This window comes from Oncorhynchus tshawytscha, linkage group LG19 (genome assembly GCF_018296145.1).
Source record: "Oncorhynchus tshawytscha isolate Ot180627B linkage group LG19, Otsh_v2.0, whole genome shotgun sequence".
NCBI lineage: Eukaryota > Metazoa > Chordata > Actinopteri > Salmoniformes > Salmonidae > Oncorhynchus > Oncorhynchus tshawytscha.
Genome location: NC_056447.1, coordinates 33,982,097 through 34,003,219, shown reverse-complemented (window position 1 = coordinate 34,003,219; position 21,123 = coordinate 33,982,097). Strand labels below are relative to the sequence as shown.

General features: G+C 42.6%; 2 protein-coding genes across 2 annotated transcripts; one reads left to right on the top strand and one right to left on the bottom strand.

The window, feature by feature from the left end:
* Positions 1-2,791: 2,791 nt before the first annotated feature.
* LOC112219123 (achaete-scute homolog 1b) lies at positions 2,792-4,922 on the bottom strand. Its single transcript, XM_024380335.2, has one exon. It carries the CDS (start codon positions 4,676-4,678, stop codon positions 3,734-3,736), a length of 945 nt encoding a protein of 314 aa, XP_024236103.1. The 5' UTR covers positions 4,679-4,922; the 3' UTR covers positions 2,792-3,733.
* An 8,242-nt stretch (positions 4,923-13,164) lies between these two features.
* LOC112218673 (interferon regulatory factor 8) lies at positions 13,165-18,035 on the top strand. Its single transcript, XM_024379686.2, has 10 exons — positions 13,165-13,311; positions 13,671-13,827; positions 14,089-14,260; positions 14,406-14,509; positions 14,670-14,721; positions 14,873-15,022; positions 15,210-15,415; positions 15,656-15,857; positions 16,053-16,168; positions 16,403-18,035. Exons 1-10 carry the CDS (start codon positions 13,274-13,276, stop codon positions 16,571-16,573), a joined length of 1,368 nt encoding a protein of 455 aa, XP_024235454.1. The 5' UTR covers positions 13,165-13,273; the 3' UTR covers positions 16,574-18,035.
* The last annotated feature ends 3,088 nt before the right edge of the window (positions 18,036-21,123 follow it).

Here is a 21,123-nt window from a genome sequence, read left to right as displayed (position 1 = left end):
AGCATAGTATGGGAGAAATATGCCTATTTGCGTGTCAACACACTAAACAGGCTACGTGGACACAAACACATGCTTAGATGCAAAAAGAAACAGGTGGGTAATAATTTGTGGAACATTCCGACAGGAATCTGTTCCAAAAACATTGTAAATAACAAGGTTGCCAACAAACAACGCATACAAAGTTGTATAGAAGCAGAATTAGATACCGCGTAGGGAGTGGGCTATTTCATTACGTTTTTCACTCAACAAGTTTATTCTGAAAAATATCTCTCCTCACTCTGATAGCCTATGAACAAACATTAAGAATAAGCTACATGGTGAGTTGATGCCTATTCGGCAGCTAGTTTGCTAGGGGAATTGACCGTGCTACTTTGTATGTGTTGTTTGTTTGTAACCTTGTACTTTACAAAGTTTTTGGAACAGATTCCTGTTGGAACATTCCACAAATGATACCCACCCCAAAGAAACAGTAGAGCAACATAGAAATATCTACAGGGCCTCCCGAGTGGCGCGGTGGTCTAAGGCACTGTATCACAGTGCTAACTGTAACAGTAGAGATCCTGGTTTGAATCCAGGCTCTGTTGCAGCTGGCCGAGACCCATGGGGCGGTGCACAATTGGCCCAGCGTCATCCGGGTTAGGGGAGGGTTTGGCCGGCACGGATGTCCTTGTCCAATTGCGCTCCAGCGACTCCTGTTGCGGGCCGCGCATGCACTCTGACATGTCGCCAGATGTACGGTGTTTCCTCCGACACATTGGTTAAGCGTTTGTCAAGAAGCGGTGCAGCTTGGCTGGGTTGTGTTTCAGAAGACACATGACTCTTGACCTTCGCCTCTCCTGAGTCTGTACGGGAGTTGCAGCGATGAGACAAGACTGTAACTACCAATTGGGGAGAAAAAGGGTTAAAAAAAAATAAAGAAATATCTACACATTATAAAACTTAATAAGCATGAGCGATCTATAACTGAAAATAGCCTAGTACCACAGACAAATGCTAATTGCAAATAAGCATGCTAAATTGTAATGCATTACAGATGACAATGATAATGCTAATGCTAGCGGGAGTACGCAAGCTAGCTAGAAGGTTTAATACAAATGGTACATATTTACAACAGACACTATTTAGCTCCAAACAACAAGACATCAGGATTTTGTCACTTACATTTAGCTGCATGCACAATAAAACATCAGAAAGAAAAGCAATTTTTCTGAGGAAGTAGAATAAACAGGAGAGAAAAATGGAAACTACAGACTGCCTGAGGGCCTGCCTGGTCGGTATTACCATAAGTCTCAGGGGAAAAGGCTGCTGATTGGCTAATAAAATTTGGATAATTGGGGTGAACTTATTTCAATAAGAAAACCAAAAGAAAGTTAGGGTCTTGGAAAGGAAAAAAGCTGGCCATTTTTTCAATGGATATCAATGTCAACGGAAGGCAGCTATAACAAATTAAAAAGGAATGTTAGCTGTCATTTCACAGTTTGATGTGACTCGGTTAGCTTTTGTTAGCTGTTGATTTTTAAAAAAAATCCCCATTAGGCTACACTCTGGGGTAGCCTAGGGATAGAAACCTCAAGGTTCTTTGGCTTCACTGGGTAGGCTATATAGCTTAATGTATATATCACCTTTTTTAGTAAAAGGTTCTTTAATCTCGTCCAAAGAACCAAAAGGTTCTATATAGTGCCTCAAAGAACCATTTTTCTAAGAGTGTAAGGATAATGAGGCGCAAAAGCGCACTCAATGTTGTGCTCAATGCGGTGTGCTCCCCATTTCTCGGGAGATTGCAGTTTTGATTGGGTTCTATGTGCCCTGAAAAACACAGTCAAATATACAAGTAGTCTACAACCCTAGTTTTTGGGGGGGGGGATTGATCTCAATCGACCAATAAGAATGTTTGACCCGCTGCATTGTCTTCCTGACGTTCCCTGAGCCATATTTCAAAGTGATTATAGGCCTACCCCTTTGAGGAAAGTGAATAGTAGGCTATATACCCCCCCCCTCTCTCTCTCTCTCTCTCTCTCTCCCACTCATCTGCTCCAGGCCCTCTGGGTTGGGCAAAGAGAGAGAGCATGAAAAAGAAACAATGCAGTGCATGAAACGTAATATTAATCTCCCTGTTCTCTATGCAGACAAAGCGCAAGGTATATATGTACATCTTTCAATGGTTATTGAGCACTCACACAGCTGCGCAGTTTTCCCTTGTGTGCCGAAACAACTCTGTAAAAGGTCAGACTAACCCTTTGAATAGAACCACAGAAGAAGTGTCTGTTTGCTCAGTGCAGAACCTCAGATATATCTGTATTTGATATATTTGAGTCTATTATATATACTAGTCATTTTACCCCTACCTATATGTACATAGCTACCTCAATTACCTTGTGCCACACTGCATGCACATCGACTTGGTACTGGTACTCCCTGTATAATAGGCCTAGCCATGTTGTGTTTTACTCATTATTGTTATTCCTTATTCACTGTGTACTTATTCCTCATGTCACTTTCTGTTTTCATTTTAATATTTTTTAATCTTTAACTTTAACTCTGCATTGTTGGAAAAGGGCCGTAAGTAAGAATTTCACTGTTAGTCTAAACCTGTTGTTTACGAAGCATGTGACAAATACGATTTGATTTGAAATAGCCTATATGTCAGGTGTGCCTACATAATAATCAAATCAGGTAGCCTATTATTTGTGAGCATGCCTGTCAGGCCTAAGCTACCTACTATTTGAGAAAGCTGATTAAAAATAACCGTGTCCACACAATAATGCAACAACACCACACAATGTTATATAAATATAGTTATCTTTATTCATAAAAAAATGTTTACACAAAATATATCTGTTAAAATCTGAGTCATATGAGTCTAGGAGAAACGGAGAGCAAGTGCATACATTGATAAAGGTCTCCATCCCACATAAAACCCTTCAATCTTTCACGGGAAGCTGTAGAGGTCTATTGCTGACCAATGGCTTGACACAGACATACTTGCCAATTTAACTGTCTACTGGTCCAGTCATGGCTATCTCATGCGCACTCACGGTCAGCAAAGTGGCAGTGTTCATTATTGCAGAACTTTGTTTAGTTTATCTCAATTAACAAAAATAAGTATTTATAGGCTATTGAACAAATAAGAATTTCAATTTCAGACAATGGGTACATCTTCGATACAAAAAGTACATCTTCGATACAATCTTCCCAGCAGATGCAGGCAGTTAAAATAGGCAGTTTTGCTCTCATGTGAAACTGCCAATGATAGCAAAGTACTTGGGAGCCACAACCATGCACTTCCGCTGAAATACTGTGCAGTCTCCACAGCTGCTGTTTCATTCACTAATTGCTCGTATTCAAAGTCATCGATAAAGACGTAATTCCACGCGTCACCGAAGTGCAGTCTTTCGTCCTTCGACGCTTTGTCCATGAGTGCGCGAAAAGTTTCTCTACCCTGTTATTCCGAAGGGAACCCAAGCGCAGTTCGACTCTCTTGTCTCTTGTAGCATAGCAACCGTAACTCTGAGTTACTTTCCCCTCTCATTGCCTTGTACCTGCAGACGCTGCCTGGCGATGGGAGAGAGAGAGAAAGTCGGTGCCAAGAGTGTGTCCACGGGTGTCTCGCCTGCAGAGTGAATCAAATAACTTGTCATTCTTTTCAACTTTGAGTCCCTTTTGATTGAATACGCTCCTGTTTATACACGGGTGCTGTTGGGTGGTAACGACAATTAGGCGACCTGGGTGTGTCTCAGTATCTGTCGAACCAGGTGGTAAAGTCCAGCAGCTCCTGCTCCTCGGAGCTCAGGGGCTCATAGCTCCCCTCATCGGAGGAACAGGTGGAGTGGGGTGACTCCGGCTCGGCCGAGTAGCTGTTGGAGATGGTAGGGGAAGGCACCCCGCACTGGAAGGCGGCAGACACTGCATCATGCTCGTCTAGTAGCTGCTGCAGGGCTCGGATATATTCCACGGCGGACCGCAGCGTCTCCACTTTGCTCATCTTCTTGTTGGCTGCCCCGTTGGGCACGTGCTGACGCAGCGTCTGGAAGCCCATGTTGACTTGTTTGACCCGGTTCCTCTCGCGCTCGTTCCGCCGGGCCACGGCTACGGGCAGCTGCTGGGGGATGGAGTAGCCGAGTCCGTTAAAGCTGAGCCGCCGCTTGCAGCGCAGGAGCTCCGGAGAGCTGGAGCGCTGTCTTTTCAGCACCGTGGTCTTGCTTTGGTAACCGGCTGCAATGGTGTCATTGGGGAGAGCGCACTCCTGGGCTGGGGCGTGCAAGGTAATGGTGGTGCGTCTCTCCATCAGTCCAAATGTGTATGCGTTCTGCGCCATTTGCGTGGTGGTGATGGTGGTAGTCTCCATGTTGGTTGGTGGTGAGACAGGGCTACTGACAGATGTGGGTTGCAACAGCGCAGCCTCACAGAAAGACAGTCCGTGGAAGAAGAGATCAAAAAATAGACAGAGGTTTGCAGAGCACTGCTCTCGTGTTCTTCGCGTGGGAGCCGTGTGGCTATAGCTGAAGCGCGCTGTGACTATTTGGTGTCCAAGTCTTTCTTGACTGCGCTTGCTTACTTCAAGAGCCGATCTGACCCAAACTTTGGCAGCACTCCTCTTTTTCAACACGCGCCCCACACACCCCACCCGTTGGAGACGCACGCTTCCCCGCGAGGCCCCGCCCGCTGCTGTGTGATTCATCTGCTAGCCGACTCCGCGAGCCAGGCGCGTGGCTCCGGGAGCTCAGTAAACAATCCAGAGCTTTCACTGCGCCAGGAGCACGCGCTGGGCTCATTTACATTCCAATGTCTCCAACTTGAAAGCCCATTGGTGGATTCAAACGGACTGCAACCCGGAGAAAATAAAGAAATAGAGAGAAATAATTAGAAAAAAGGAGAGAATGAAGAAAGGGGAATGGTTTGGTTCTTTGAAATGCCTTTTGAATTTGACAATATACCCCTGGCAAGTCTTCAAATTATCAGTCTTCCCCCACTCCACCCCTCTCCTCTCACTCTTTAAAATCTCAAATACCAAAGACGCTCTCTCCGGTATCCAGGTTACAGCCTTAGAGAGGAAAATAAATGGCAAGCGTGTCTCTGTATAGAATAATTGGCCATTATAGAAGTAGCATAGAAACACGATTCATTTAAGGTAAACATAATGTTTATGACGTGTGGGTATGTCTGCAAATGGCATATCGCTGCCGTGCGTAATGACCCCCGAAACTAGTGCTCTATAGGTGCACATTGTCTGCGTAGATATACAAGCATCTACTGCTTGGATATATTGGCAGCTGATTTTCTGTTGGATTCTGTGCCATTCCAACTCTTAAATGCAAGCCCCAAATGCCATGCGTAAAAAGCGTATTCCATACATGGATTTGGGTGTTTAGGATAATATGTTATAGCCTAACTAAGCCTATTAAATTATTCAGTTATTACGCACATTGAAGTATTAATAAATATACAACTTCAGGTACCACACTGAAGTTTGTGTTTTCGTTTTAGGCGAGTTTCATCGTGGTTGATGGGTTGTCTTTTTCAGCACCACATTCGATTGGACAGCACGTTCCAGTAACAGTCCTTATGTTATTTATGGTCAAACGGCTGCACAACACTAATCCTCCATAGAATGTTTGAATAGGACAATATACATAATTATTTCTCATTCTTTCATATGTTCAACATGTTGTACTTTAGCGCTCGGATAACTAGCAACATTTCCCGCTCTTACAAAAGTTTATTCAGTGAGCTTTTTTCAACAAATAGTCTAACATTTAAATCTATAATCTATAGCCCTCTCCGTTTATCTGTGTCATGTGCTGTTATCTCAAAGTACTTTCAACGAGACATCTCGTCGAATATCTTGTCAAGTTGCTTTCGGGAATGAATCAAAATGAACACGTAGTGACCTCTGGCGGTGAAAATAAATAATCACGCTGTACAATCCTATTATCTTTCCCAAGACTCGGCCAGTAGAGAGCAGCAGCGGATAACGTTCAAGATTGTGGCTATGGTTTCTCAACAAAAAAAAATACTTGTATAGGCCACTTGCCTGTTACGCTTTTGATTATTATATGTCTCTGAGTTAAAATAATGCACCCACAAGAACATAATAGGCTAGTATGGGATCGATGTATTAAGTGATGATAGGGAATATGGATGAGGTGTTTACATCAGCTGTGCTTCATAGTTGTTTCCCAATGTGCAGTAGGCCTACATCAAAACAATATCAGAAACTATAACCGACAGTTAGTTGTGTTGGTCTATTATGATTGGCAGGTCAGAACTGGTTAAACCTGGACCTGGTGGTGAAACTAGTTTCAACTAGTGATGCAAAACCCACCTCCAAACCGTGTGGGTCTAATCAGTACATCTGTTTATGATCCTCATGATCCTCAGTGCTCATAGTAATGAAAACAGCCTATACGTATAAACTATCAGAGGTCTTTACTCAGTCTACACTCTGGGGTACTTTACAGAGTTACAGTAGATACTGATTCTTACCAGTCGATTTAGATAGTGTTGATAATGGAACACAATTCAGAGAAGAGGAAGACAGGGAGAGTGAGAGGGACAGAGACAGAGAATCAGAGACACAGATAGACCGACATAGACAGAGAGAAAGGTGTACAGATATATAGAATGGCAGAAGGGTAAATAGGGAAACAGAGAGAGAAAAATAGAGAGAGGTGGTTGTTTCTGAAGTTCTCAGTCTCCCAGGAGATGCAGTGTGGATTTCCCCCTCAAAGCTCCCTACAATACAGGAGCCTTGGGGGTACAGAATTTCTCTCTTAATTGTCTGCTCAACAATACTCCCCTCAGTGCTGCAAAATGCTGAATAAATTAGATATACTGGAACTGGTAACCTGAAAGAGTGGCCCCAATCCAGTGCCCAAACTGTCTTACTGGTATTCATGCATTTTTCATACATTTCTTTGTGGAAATAGACTGACTTCCTGGTATGACAAATGCTAATCACAAGCTAAAGCGAGAAGACAATTTCAACTAAAAGATTTTCCCCAAAAAATCTGAAATAATCCTTTAACCCTAACACACACTTGAGTAAACCTCTATCCACTCTAGTCCATTCTCCACCAAAGGCCTGTGTAACACAGAAACAGGTCCCCTTCATTATAGCCCCTTGACATCCGTGTGGGTTTGTGCGTGTGTGTGCGTGTGTGTGCGTGCGTGCGTGCATGCATGTGGGTGCGTGTGAGCGTGCGTGTGTGTGTGTGAATAGGGATGTGAAAACTGCACTATACCGTCTGGATGAGGGAGCTACATCCTTCCCCAGTGTCAATCCAGAGGCCTTCACACGACCACAGAGCCACAGGGGCCTGCTCCTACAAAGAGATACATCACGGACCAGGGCAAAACAACATTTCCAACGAGCAGGAAGAGGGAAGTGTTCAGCTAGAGTGAGTATTGCTTCCCCATTCCTGAGACTGGCATGGTGGAGCATACTGTACACAGTTGAAGTCAGATGTTTACATAAACCTTAGCCAAATACATTTAAACTCAGTTTTTCACAATTCCTGACATTTAATCCTAGTAAAAATCCCCTGTCTTATGTCAGTTAGGATCACCACTTTATTTTAAGGATGTGAAATGTCAGAATAATAGTAGAGAGAATTATTTATTTCAGCTCTTATTTCTTTCATCACATTCCCAGTGGGTCAGAAGTTTACATAAACTATATTAGTACTTGGTAGCATTGCCTTTAAATTGTTTAACTTGGGTCAAACATTTAGGGTAGCCTTCCACAAGCTTGAATTTTGGCCCATTCCTCCTGACATAGCTGGTGTAACTGAGTCAGGTTTGTAGGCCTCCTTGCTCACACACGCTTTTTCAGTTCTACCCACAAATGTTCTATAGGATTGAAGTCAGGGCTTTGTGACGGCCACTCCAATACCTTGACTTTGTTGTCCTTAGGCCATTTTGACACAACTTTGGAAGTATGCTTGTGGTCATTGTCCATTTGGAAAACCCATTTGCGACCAAGCTTTAACTTGCTGACTGATGTCTTGAGATGTTTTTTCAATAGATCCACATAATTTTCTTTCCTCGTGATGCCATCTATTTTGTGAAGTGCACCAGTCCCTCCTGCAGCAAAACACACACCCCCACAACATGATGCTGCTACCCCTGTGCTTCACAGTTGGGAAGGTGTTCTTCGGCTTGCAAGCGTCCCCCTTTTTCCTCCAAACATAGCAATGGTCATTATGGCCAAACAGTTCTATTTTTGTTTCATCAGACCAGAGGACATTTCTACAAAAAGTACGATCTTTGTCCCATTTGCAGTTGCAAACAGTAGTCTGGCTTTTTTATGGCGGTTTTGGAGCAGTGGCTTCTTCCTTGCTGAGCGGCCTTTCAGGTTATGTCGATATAGGACTTGTTTTACTGTGGATATAGATACTTTTGTACCTGTTTCCTCCAGCATCTTCGCACGGTCCTTTGCTGGAATTGTCATACAGTGAATTATAAGTGAAATAATCTGTCTGTAAACAATTGTTGGAAAAATTACTTGTGTCATGCACAAAGTAGATGTCCTCACCGACTTGCCAAAACTATAGTTTGTTAACAAGACATTTGTGGAGTGGTTGAAAAAGAAAAACAAGTTTTAATGACAACAACCTAAGTGGATGTAAACTCCCAACAATAATGTAGGTTTAAGACAATTTAGTTTTAACAAAACACAGGTAAACCAGAGTGTGATGACTTGGTTAGGCTCACTGAGGCAGTGAAAATAGCTTTAAGGTGATGGTGGAATTAGAATAGGTCAGAATATGCAAAACAGAGGCTCCCTTGCGATGAGAGAGTACTAGACTGCCGCAGTGCTTGTATTGATAGAGACTAAAATAGTAATAGACAGTGATATGACTTTCGTTTTTTCACCCTTGTGTGGTACCAACGCTTCCTACTCATGACCTGTGGGTGAGAGGTCAGATGAATCTAGAAAAAGGAGGAAATATGATTATACAGTGCATTCAGAAAGTTTTCAGAACCCTTCCCTGATTCTACATTTTGGTACGTTACAGCCTTATTCTAAAATGTATTAACTAAAACATGTTCCTCATCAAGCTTCACACAATACCCTACAATGACGAAGCGAAAACACGTTTTTGAATGTTTTGCTAATTTATTAGAAATAAAAACAGAAATATCTTATTTACATAAGTATTCAGACCCTTTGCTATGAGACTCAAAGTTGAGCTCAGGTGCATCCTGTTTCAATTGATCATCCTTGAGATGTTTCAACAATTTGATTGGAGTCCACCTGTGGTAAATTCAATTGATTGGACATGATTTGGAAAGGCACACACCTGTCTATATAAGGTCCCACAGTTGACAGTACATGTCAGAGCAAAAACCAAGTCATGAAGTCGAAGGAATTGTCTGTAGAGCTCCGAGACAGGATTATGTTGAGGCACAGATCTGGGGAAGGGTACCAAAAGATGTCTGCAGCATTGAAGGTCTCCAAGAACACAGTAGCCTCCATCATTCTTAAATGGAAGAAGTTTGGAATCACCAAGACTCTTGCTAGAGCTGGCCGCTCAGCCAAACTGAGCAATCGGGGGAGAAGGGCCTTGGTCAGGGAGGTGACCAAGAACACGATGGTCACTCTGACAGAGCTCTAGAGTTCCTCTGTGGAGATGGGAGATCCTTCCAGAAGGACAACCATCTCTGTAGCACTCCACCAATCAGGCCTTTATGGTAGAGTGGCCAGATGGAAGCCTTTCCTCAGTAAAAGGCACATGACTGTCTGCTTGGAGGACTCTCAGACCATGAGAAACATGATGCTCTGGTCTGATGAAACCAAAATTGAACTATTTGGCCTGAATGCCAAGCGTCACGTCTGAAGAAAACCTGGAACCATCCCTATGGTGAATTGCGGTCGTAGCAGCGTCATGCTGTGGGGATGTTTTTCAGAGGCAGGAACTATGAGACTAGTCAGGATCGAGGGAAAGATGAACGGAGCCAAGTACAGAGAGATCCTTGATGAAAACCTGCTTCAGAGCACTCAGGACCTCAGACTGGGGTGAAGGTTCACCTTCCAACAGGACAACAACCATAAGCACACAGCCAAGACAACACAGGAGTGGCTTCGGGACAAGTCTCTGAATGTTCTTGAGTGGCCCAGCCAGAGCCCGGACTTGAACCCAATCAAACATCTGTAGACATCTGAAAATAGCTGTGCAGCAAAGGTCCCCATCCAGCCCGACAGAGCTTGAGAGGATCTGCAGAGAAGAATGGGAGAAACTCCCTAAATACAGCTGTGCCGAGTTTGTAGCGTCATATCCAGGAGGAGTCTAGGCTGTAATCGCTGTCCAAGGAACTTCAACAAAGTACTGAGTAAAGGGTCTGAATAATTATGTAAATGTGATAATATTTTTTATATGTATACATTGTAGAAAAATCCTAAAAAACAGTTTTTGCTTTGTCATTATGGGGTATTATGTGTAGATTGAGGGGAAAAAACGATTTAATCAATTTTATTATATGGTAAAGGAACATAATGTGGAAAAAGTCAAGTGGTCTGAATACTTTCAGAATGCACTGTATATCCTGGTGTTTCCCCCTGTTGCATGTCAGTGTGGTTGCATTGAAAGAGGAGGGCTGGAAAGAGGAAGTGTTATTCTAGGCCCAGCTGAGAGACAACATTAAAGGTTCTCTCATCAAGAAGAGGGCATCCCCACTCCCTCTCACTCTCCTCACTGTCTGACTTATTTTTACGTCTCACCATAAGCACATTATATAACAACACACCTGCAGATTTTTAACTTTGAAACTCTCAGTCCCATTTCTTATACCTCACGTCAGGACAGTGATGTTCAGCTTGACCTGCTCCTATTCAATGTACAGGAAATGCACAGGAAAATAACTGTTGTCTATAGCTTACTTTCAAACCAAGGTGAACAGTGGAGCAAACTGAAGGTGAAAACATTCAGTAACTCTTGGATAGATTAATGACCATCAAAAATACAGAGTATTATGTCTGTCTGACTGGCTGCATGGTAACTTGAATCAAAGGCACTGTTTAGTTACTGAATTGGACACATGTAACAGGAGATCTGCAGATGCCTGGTGAGAATGTATGAATGGGCATATATAGATAGCATCAGTCTATCTAGAGATGTGTTGTTATTTTAGTAGGAACAAAACCTAATCTTGTATTTACAGTGAAGTTTCATAAGTGACTATCTGTGGTGAGCCACCCTGGATTCTCTCAACCAATAACACGTCACTCTCAGCAGCTGTTATGGGCGGCAGGTAGCCTAGTGGTTAGGGTGTTGGACTAGTAACTGAAATGTTGCAAGATCGAATCCCTGAGCTGATAAGGTAAAAATATGTTGTTCTGCCCCGGAACAAGGCAGTTAACCCACTGTTCATAGGCTGTCATTGTAAATAAGAATTGTTCTTAACTGACTTGCCTAGTTAAGTGAAGGTTAAATTAAAATGAAAATATAACTGCATTGTATCACCTTTGATATATTTTTAAAAAATTATATAATTTCAAGTCACTACAACAATATGCATTCGGAAAGTATTCAGACCCCTTGACTTTTCCACATTTTGTTATGTTAACAGCCTTATTCTAAAATGTATTCAATTGTATTTTTTCGCCACTAGAGATTCTGGGTTCGAGTCCAGGCTCTGTCGCAGCCGGTCGCGTCTGGGAGACCCATGGGGCGCCGTACAATTGGCCCAGCGCTGTCCGGGTTAGGGGAGGGTTTGGCCGTCAGGGATGTCCTTGTTCCATCGCGCACTAGCGACTCCTGTGGCAGGCCGGGCGCAGTGCACGCTGACATTGGTGCGGCTGGCTTTCGGGTTAAGTGGGTATTGTGTCAAGAAGCAGTGCGGCTTGGTTGGGTCGTGTTTCGGAGGACGCACGGCTCTCAACCTTCGCCTCTCCTGAGTCTGTACAGGGAGTTGCAGCAGTGAGACAAGACTGTAACTACCAATTGGATACAACAAAATTGGGGGGTAAAAGTAAAAATATATATATATAAATTGTATTTTTCCCCCTCATCAATCTACACACAAATGTATGACAAACAAAAAACGGAAATATCACGTTAACATACAGTTGAAGTCGGAAGTTTACATAGACCTTAGCCAAATACATTTAAACTCAATTTTTCACAATTCCTGACATGGCAAAGGGTCTGAATACTTATGTAAATCATGTATTTGTTTTTTATTTTGAATACATTTGAAAAAATGTCTTTAAAAAGCTGCTTTTGCTTTTGTCGTTATGGGGTATTGTGTGTGGAGTTATGAGGGGGAAAAGTAATTGAATCCATTTAAGAATAAAGCTGTAATGTAACAAAATGTGGACAAAGCAAAGGGGTCTTAATATTTTCCAAATGCACTGTAGATCACTGATACAGGGATTTGTCTTGTAGGCCATGTCTGTAATCCCCTGAAGTTCCCTGGTTTATGGGTGTATTGTGCAATATCAATGCAATGAAAGGACCAACAGAATAGTGACTACAGTTGACACTGGTTACAATGCTAACAAAGCAACAAAGTAGTCTGGCTAGTTTTCCATAGAGGAATTTCCACTCATGGATATTCATTTACATAAGACACAAATCTGAATTAAATTCTAAAGAAACCAGCTAAATGGAATGCTACAGGTGTATTGGAAGTGAGTAAATGATGGGTCATTCATTCCCCCGCAATGTAATCTTACTGATTATTTTGATACATTATAATTAACCGACATGCTTTCCCAAACCCAGTCCCAAATCAATTCATATGTAGGTATAGATATCCAAAACAAAACTCCAGAACAAGGTGGATGACATTTCAACATCAGTGAGGCGTTCTATCTACACGCTTTCAGCCTGTTGTCAAAATAGGAATCGATGCTGATCTCTCTGTATAAGAGTCAGATTGATTTAATACATGTTTGTCACACATCTTATTATATCTTGACCCTGACACAGTTTGATTGCTAACTTTAGTGTGAGAAAAAATGGCCTACTTTGTTTGTTTCATCATCAGTTGGTGACAAGATTATTTCGCAGACTAACTTTCACTTTCAGACTGGCGTTTGTCATCGCGTAACACCCACTATTATACCAAACCAATGAGTTGGATACACATACATGCATTTTAATATTAAAGTACCATCGGAAATACCATATTAAATTCATCTCCTCCTCCTCCTCCTCCTCCTCTCTGTCCAGGGGAACTCCCTCTATCTGACATCACGACGCCTATAAAAATATTGTGCCAATGTACCTGGAAACAATTAGAAGAACGCGTAGTAGTACACTTCCATTGTATGACAGAAGTACGTGGCTCAGCATTAAAGATGCAAAGGTAATATTTTTTATATTTGCACGTGAGGTAAACAGATATGTTCTCGAAATATGCCGACTAGAAGGCTAGTTATAGTTACTGATAACGGTTACCGTAAAATAGAGTTAGGAATGGATATTCCAATGAGCTCGGCTATGCTTACCAGTGATTGTAGTGTGCTTCTACTGTAAAAACCTTGGTACCCTACCGATTGAATTGGTTGTTGAACGTATAGTGGAATGATAGTCTCTCTCCCTCTCTCCTTTCACTCTCTCTGTGAAATTAACAAGTGCTCTTCCATTGACAATTCGCTCACCAATGTTTCAGCCACTGTCTCTCTTTTCTGAAGTATGTATCTGCTTCCTCTCTGTATGTTCCAGCCGCAACCCCAAACCTCAGTTTGCGGACTGGCTGATAGAACAGGTGTGGACCGGGCAATACGCCGGGTTGTGTTTTGTGGACAACAACAAGTTCAGAGTCCCGTGGAAACACATCTCTAGGAAGGACTGCTGCGAGGACGACAGTAAAATATTCAGGGTAAGGAATAGGCTTACATCGTGGAAGGTAGTGCTTTGAAGAGATTCAAGGAAATAGGGGCTATGGTTTTATTGCAAACTGCAAATCTTGAGTCACAGTATTTTAATGTTATACAATTATATTATTAACTTGTTATGATACTTCAATTCGCCTTTCATCATTGTTATGTTGACAGGTTTGGTCAGTTGGCATGGCATTATTTTGCCTCCTAGCTACAGGATATTTCAGAAATTAAACTTCCACATTCTTTGGTGGTTACAGGCATGGGCAGTGGTCAGTGGTAAAATCAACACGCATCCCAATGACAAGGCAAAGTGGAAGACTAACTTCCGCTGTGTACTGAACAACCTGACCAAGCGTTTCATGATGGTGGAAGACCACTCCAAGGACTCAGACGATCCCCATAAAGTCTACCTGATTATCAACAATGAGTGTATGATCAATAAGGCTTTTGTAATGTATCTAAAGTGTCACAAGACTGTGTTAGCCCACTGAGCTAAAGCCTAAGCCTAGCTCAGGTAACCAATGCAAGTCTCCTCTTGCCTCAACTTTACTTTGATTATGTCTTCTTGTTACAGCTAACTATGGGAGCCCACACATAGAGGAAATTGCTGTGGAGGACTATGACATTGACATCCACAGCTCTCTCACCTCTACAGGCTACACCCCCCCAGGCATGGAGGTACAGTAATATAACATCTATATTGAACTAGGAGCTGGTTGTCCAATTCTGCACTCCTAGAAAGCACTATTATATTTATTCTGTTCTATTCTCACTTGTTTAGTATTTTTTGAGGACAAATTCATTATCAAATCTGTGAATGTATTTTTTGTCCAAACAGCATGATAATCTACTCAAGCTTGTGAACACCATAGACCTGAACCGTCATACTGGTACAGCACACCTCCCACATGTAGAAAGTCAACCCCTTACAATGGGTTGTTTATTACTCACACACAAAAAGTATATTTTTTTTCTTGAGAAAGCTTTCTAATGAGATAAGAGGCCAGTTTTCTCAAATCTCCCTTTTTTTCTTCTCCACAGAGGAGTGGGCAGAGACCTATATACACACACACCACCCAGTGGTACCAGAAGACTGCTACCCCTTCCAGCCTCTAATAGAGCCCCAGCCAGTCTCCCAGAACCCCTCACCACCACCAGTCCCAGTACCAGTACAGCAGCCATACAACCACGGTATGCAAGGGCCATACATCCACAAGTCAATAAAAAAGGACAAATACATACATACAAGTTGTTGTTGTTATTGTGTAAATACCGTTTTACCATGTAGGTCTAGTCATTTCTGTACCGTAAAATAAAGTGCATTTCAGTCATGTAGTAAAATGTGACCTGTTTGATGACCTCTCCCATCTCCCCACAGTGAACCAGGATGCCCTGCTCAACCTGCCTGCTGCCCAGCCGTCTCTCTGTGACCTGGAGATCACCATCTCCTACAGGAGGAGAGAGATGCTGAAGACCCAGGTGTCAGGCCCCATGGTTCAGCTCCACTACCAGTGTGATGTCCCTGAGCCCAACGCCCAGACCCTCTGCTTCCCTAGCACTGACGGCCTGCTAGACCACAAACAGGTAGGGGTGCTGCTACTATTCACCTGCACTACTATCTGGCGTTCTGTGTACATACCTGTGGTTTTCCAATGTGTGTCTTTGTTGTATACACGTGAAACTGACTGGTCATTCACTAGCAATGCACATAGCATTAAGAAACACTAACAACAAGTCTTAGCAACATGACAAGCAAAAACTATTTTTTAAATCCCAGACTAACTTCTCTGTACCTCTTTCTTCCTCTGCCTTCATTGCCACCAGATTGAATACACCAACTGCATCCTAGGGAGTGTCCAAAGGGGTCTTCTCCTGGAGGTACGAAACACGGGTATCTATGGTTACCGGCAGGACAAATGCCATGTGTTCTCTAGTACTAGTGACCCCAGAGAGGCACACCCTGAACCCAGGAAGATGCCCCAAAATGAAATGGTACAACTTTTGAGCTTCGACAAGTACATGACTGGTAAGTTTGTTCACCGGATTACACAAAGACCATGTAGACAGCTATGAAGAATCAGCTCACACACACACACACACACACACACACACACACACACACACACATATATATCTCTCAGAGACAGATACAAATCAGTATAATGCTAACCTCTGTCCACTTGTCTAATGTCAATGTTTTGACATCCATGAACCCATTTAGAGCTGATAGCATTTAAGGAGAACAGAGGAGGCTCTCCTGACTATACCATCCACATGTGCTTTGGCGAGAAGTTCCCAGACGGAAAACCCCTGGAGAAGAAACTCATCATTGTCAAGGTAAAAATCTCTCTCTCATGAGCTTTAACCATCAAGACAACAGCCAGCTTAGAGTAACGTAAAACAAATTGGTTATGAACTAATATGTATTGCGTGTAATCTAATGCAATTACTGCATATGTCATTTTTTGAATTAATCTCTTCTCTCTCTAAATATTTTCCTCTCCCTACCCCTCCACTCTCCTCTATTTTCCTCTTGTCCCACCTTCTCTCCGTTTCCCCTTCGCTTCCCAGGTGGTTCCCTTGATCTGTCGTCACTTCCACGAGATGGCCCAGGGGGAGGGGGCATCTTCCCTCCAGAACGACAACATCAGCCTGCAGATCTCCCACCACAACAGCCTGATGGAGCTTATCAGTGCCACCTGGCCCGACGGCCCAGAGCACACCATGGGGCAATACTTCTAGACCACCAATCGTACCACAACCCCACCCAGCCACTTAGCACCTATCTAGGATTGGTACCACATCCCCACCCACCAACCCACCCAGCCTATCTAGGACTAGTACTAAATAGACCTCTGGGTCTGTCCCAATCAAGCACTTTGGGTCTATCCCAAATTGGTCTTATGGTTGTGTCCCTAACCCTGGTTGTGTTACTTTACTGTACTTCTAGACCAGGAACGGTATCTAATAGACCTCAGCTAGGTCTTGTTTATTTAACTGGTCCATTACTCTACTGATTAGCTATATCACTAATTTAATATTCCCTCAGGATTTTTTTTTTACAAAAAGTAAATTATCTGATCTGTAATTATATGTACAATATAATGTACAATTCAAATGTGTAGATATTTGAAAGTGTCAATTTCTTCAACAATTGATCAGGTCTATATAATTATCAAACATACATTAGTAATGGAATGGAAAAACAGACTCTTTGTTTAAGTCTTAAAAAAATACTCCTTTAGTAATACAATTTGTAGGCAGAAGTTGGTACGGACTACAGTATAACAGTATATGATAGTTTCTCACCCAAGTTCTGCAAAATGTCTTAAGACATCCTGTAACTCATATAGCCTCCCCAATCCCCCTGACATAACTTTCCCTAACAACAACATTTTAAGAAATATAACCTCCCCCTGACAGCAGGAACCATCTTATCAGCAAGTAAAAACTCAGAAGTGGGTTTGACCGAAACTTGAGCTTTCATCACAAGTATAGGTCATGACATGGTGAACGAGTAAGCATCTTCTGACACGGGGCTGGTTTCATCAGGTCTGTGGCAGCCTTGTGGGATCCAGACAGGAGGAGTCTGAATGTAGACGCCTTCTGATAGTGTCTGAAGCTCACAACACTCAAAACAGGTTTTAACAGACACAAAGAGGTCTCCTGAAGAGGAGACCTTACAGTTTATCATAACATAATTTATTAACCCTTTTAAAGGTATAAGGCCTTGGTTTAACCCTCTTTAAAAGTCAGACAAATGTTGATAGTGTTACATTATTCTGATGATGAATCTATGTATCATATTGCTAGCAGTGTGTAATGCACTAGGCGAGGCCATCCTTCTCTTGTTAGGTTAACAGAGAATATGGCATTGTAACTGTTTTATTACTGTTTTACAATTGTTTGTGGGATAGGTATTTTATAAGTGAAAATCAAATCACCGTCTCAGCCTGTCTGTATTGAGTGTCTCATTTAGTGGTCTGTTCTCTTCTACTGAAGAATTCCCAGCTTCTGTCCCTATGGGTCACACTTTAAACCTGTCTTGGTCGCTCAATCCTTCAGTCTGTGTTCTCTATTATTATTTTGTCTTGAAAAAATGTATTTTATTGTATTGAAACTGAGCAAACAACTATTTTATTGTCATTGAACAGCACATTGTATAGTATGCAAAATAGGACCAATAAACTCTTTATTAGGTCAACCTGGTCCATCCCTTGTTTCATTTTACCTTTATTTAACTCGGCAAGTCAGTTAAGAACAAATTCTTATTTACAATGACGGCCTACCCCTGCCACCCTAACCCGGACTGCGCTGGTAGGCCACTCTATGCTTCCCAATCATAGCCAGTTGTGATACAGCATGGAATCAAACCAGGATCTGTAGTAATGCCTCCCTCTAGCACTGAGAGGCAGTGCCTTAAACTGCTGCGCCACTCGGGAACCCCAACGTTGTTTTACATTTACACGACATGACAAATGCTTCTGTCTCAATGCAATCTCTACAACAGTTATTTATGGATGTTTACTGTTTAATGCTTACTTTAGTACTGTACGTCATCGTGCCCCCTAACTAGTGTCTAGGTACATACAGATAAGGAACTGCCAGATGTGTCATAATAGTCGGAAGTAAAGCCGCACTAGGAACTACATTTGAAATTGAATACATTGAATACATGAAGCAGAGTGGAAAGAATCGCATATTAAACGATTTAAATGTATTTTCGACAGGGCTGTGGTCACCATTCATGTAATACATTAGCCCACTAACCGCATGTGTTAAATATGTAGTGTAGGGCTATGAATTGGACAGCTAGTAGGCTATTTGCTAATAGGTTAATTATGTTCTGGCTCGCCAACTAGCTACAAACTCAGAAACAAATTGGCTGGAGGCCAAGCCTAGTTGCCAACCCCCATTGTATATTATACACTGAATCCGCGCTTATAAACCCAGGGTCGTTACAATATGAATGTACAGTGAGGGAAAAAAGTATTTGATCACCTGCTGATTTTGTACGTTTGCCCACTGACAAAGAAATGATCAGTCTATCATTTTAATGGTAGGTTTATTTGAACAGTGAGAGACAGAATAACAACAACAAAATACAGAAAAAGGCATGTCAAAAATGTTATAAATTGATTTGCATTTTAATGAGGGAAATAAGTATTTGACCCCTCTGCAAAACATGACTTAGTACTTGGTAGCAAAACCCTTGTTGGCAATCACAGAGGTCAGACGTTTCTTGTAGTTGGCCACCAGGTTTGCACACACAGGGATTTTGTCCCACTCCTCTTTGCAGATCTTCTCCAAGTCGTTAAGGTTTCGAGGCTGACGTTTGGCAGCTCAAACCTTCAGCTCCCTCCACAGATTTTCTATGGGATTAAGGTCTGGAGACTGGCTAGGCCACTCCAGGACCTTAATGTGCTTCTTCTTTAGCCACTCCTTTGTTGCCTTGGTTGTGTGTTTTGGGTCATTGTCATGCTGGAATACCCATCCACGATCCATTTCCAATGCCCTGGCTGAGGGAAGGAGGTTCTCACCCAAGATTTGACGGTCCATGGCCCCGTCCATCGTCCCTTTGATGCGGTGAAGTTGTCCTGTCCCCTTAGCAGAAAAACAACCCCCAATGCATAAAGTTTCCACCTCCATGTGTGACGGTGGGGATGGTGTTCTTGGGGTCATAGGCAGCATTCCTCCTCCTCCAAACACGGCGAGTTGAGTTGATGCCAAAGAGCTCCATTTTGGTCTCATCTGACCACAACACTTTCACCCAGTTTTTCTCTGAATCATTCAGATGTTCATTGGCAAACTTCAGACGGGCATGTATATGTGCTTTCTTGAGCAGGGGAACCTTGCGGGCGCTGCAGGATTTCAGTCCTTCACGGCGTAGTGTGTTGCCAATTGTTTTCTTGGTGACTATGGTCCCAGCTGCCTTGAGATCATTGACAAGATTCTCGCGTGTAGTTCTGGGCTGATTCCTCACCGTTCTCATGATCATTGCAACTCCACGAGGTGAGATCTTGCATAGAGCCCCAGGCCAAGGGAGATTGACGGTTCTTTTGTGTTTCTTCCATTTGCGAATAATCTCACCAACTGTTGTCACCTTCTCACCAAGCTTCTTGGCGATGGTCTTGTAGTCCATTCCAGCCTTGTGTAGGTCTACAATCTTGTCCCTGACATCCTTGGAGAGCTCTTTGGTCTTGGCCATGGTGGAGAGTTTGGAATCTGATTGATTGATTGCTTCTGTGGACAGGTGTCTTTTATACAGGTAACAAACTGAGATTAGGAGCACTCCCTTTAAGAGTGTGCTCCTAATCTCAGCTCGTTACCTGTATAAAAGACACCTGGGAGCCAGAAATCTTTCTGATTGAGAGGGGGTCAAATACTTATTTCCCTCATTAAAATGCAAATCAATTTCTAACATTTGTGACATGCGTTATTCTGTCTCTCACTGTTCAAATAAACCTAACATTAAAATGATAGACTGATCATTCCTTTGTCAGTGGGCAAATGTACAAAATTAGCAGGGGATCAAATACTTTTTCCCCTCACTGTATAGTGTTGGTCCCATGTTTCATGAGCTGAAATAAAAAATCTCAGAAATGTTCCATACGCACAAAAAACATATTTCTCTCATATTTTGTGCACAAATTTCGTTACATCCCTGTTAGTGAGCATTTCTCCTTTGCCAATATAATCGATCCACCTGACAGTTATGGCATATCAAGAATCTGATTAAACAGTATGATCATTACACAAGTGAACCTTGTGATGGGGACAATAAAAGGCCACTTTAAAATGTGCAGTTTTGTCACACAACACAATGCCACAGACGTCTCAAGTTTTGAGGGAAGACGCAATTGGCATGCTGACTGCAGGAATGTCCACCAGAGCTGTTGCCAGAGAATGTAATGTTAATTTCTATACCATAACCTGCCTCCAATCTTGTTTTAGAGAATTTGGCAGTGCGTCCAACCAGCCTCACAACCGCAGACCATGTGTAACCACACCAGCCCAGGACCTCCACATCTGGCTCCTTCACCTGCGGGATCGTCTGAAGGGAGAGGCGGGGTGCTGAGGAGTATTTCTGTCTGTAATAAAGTGCTTCTGTGGGGGAAAAACTCATTCTGATTGGCTGGGCCTTGCTCCCCAGTAGCTACACCCCTGCCCAGTCATGTGAAATCCATACAGGGCCTAATTTATTTATTTCAATTGACTGATTTCCTTGACTGAATATTGACTGAATATGCTGAAAAAGGGCCAACTGTATTGAACACTGGTTTCATCTAGGA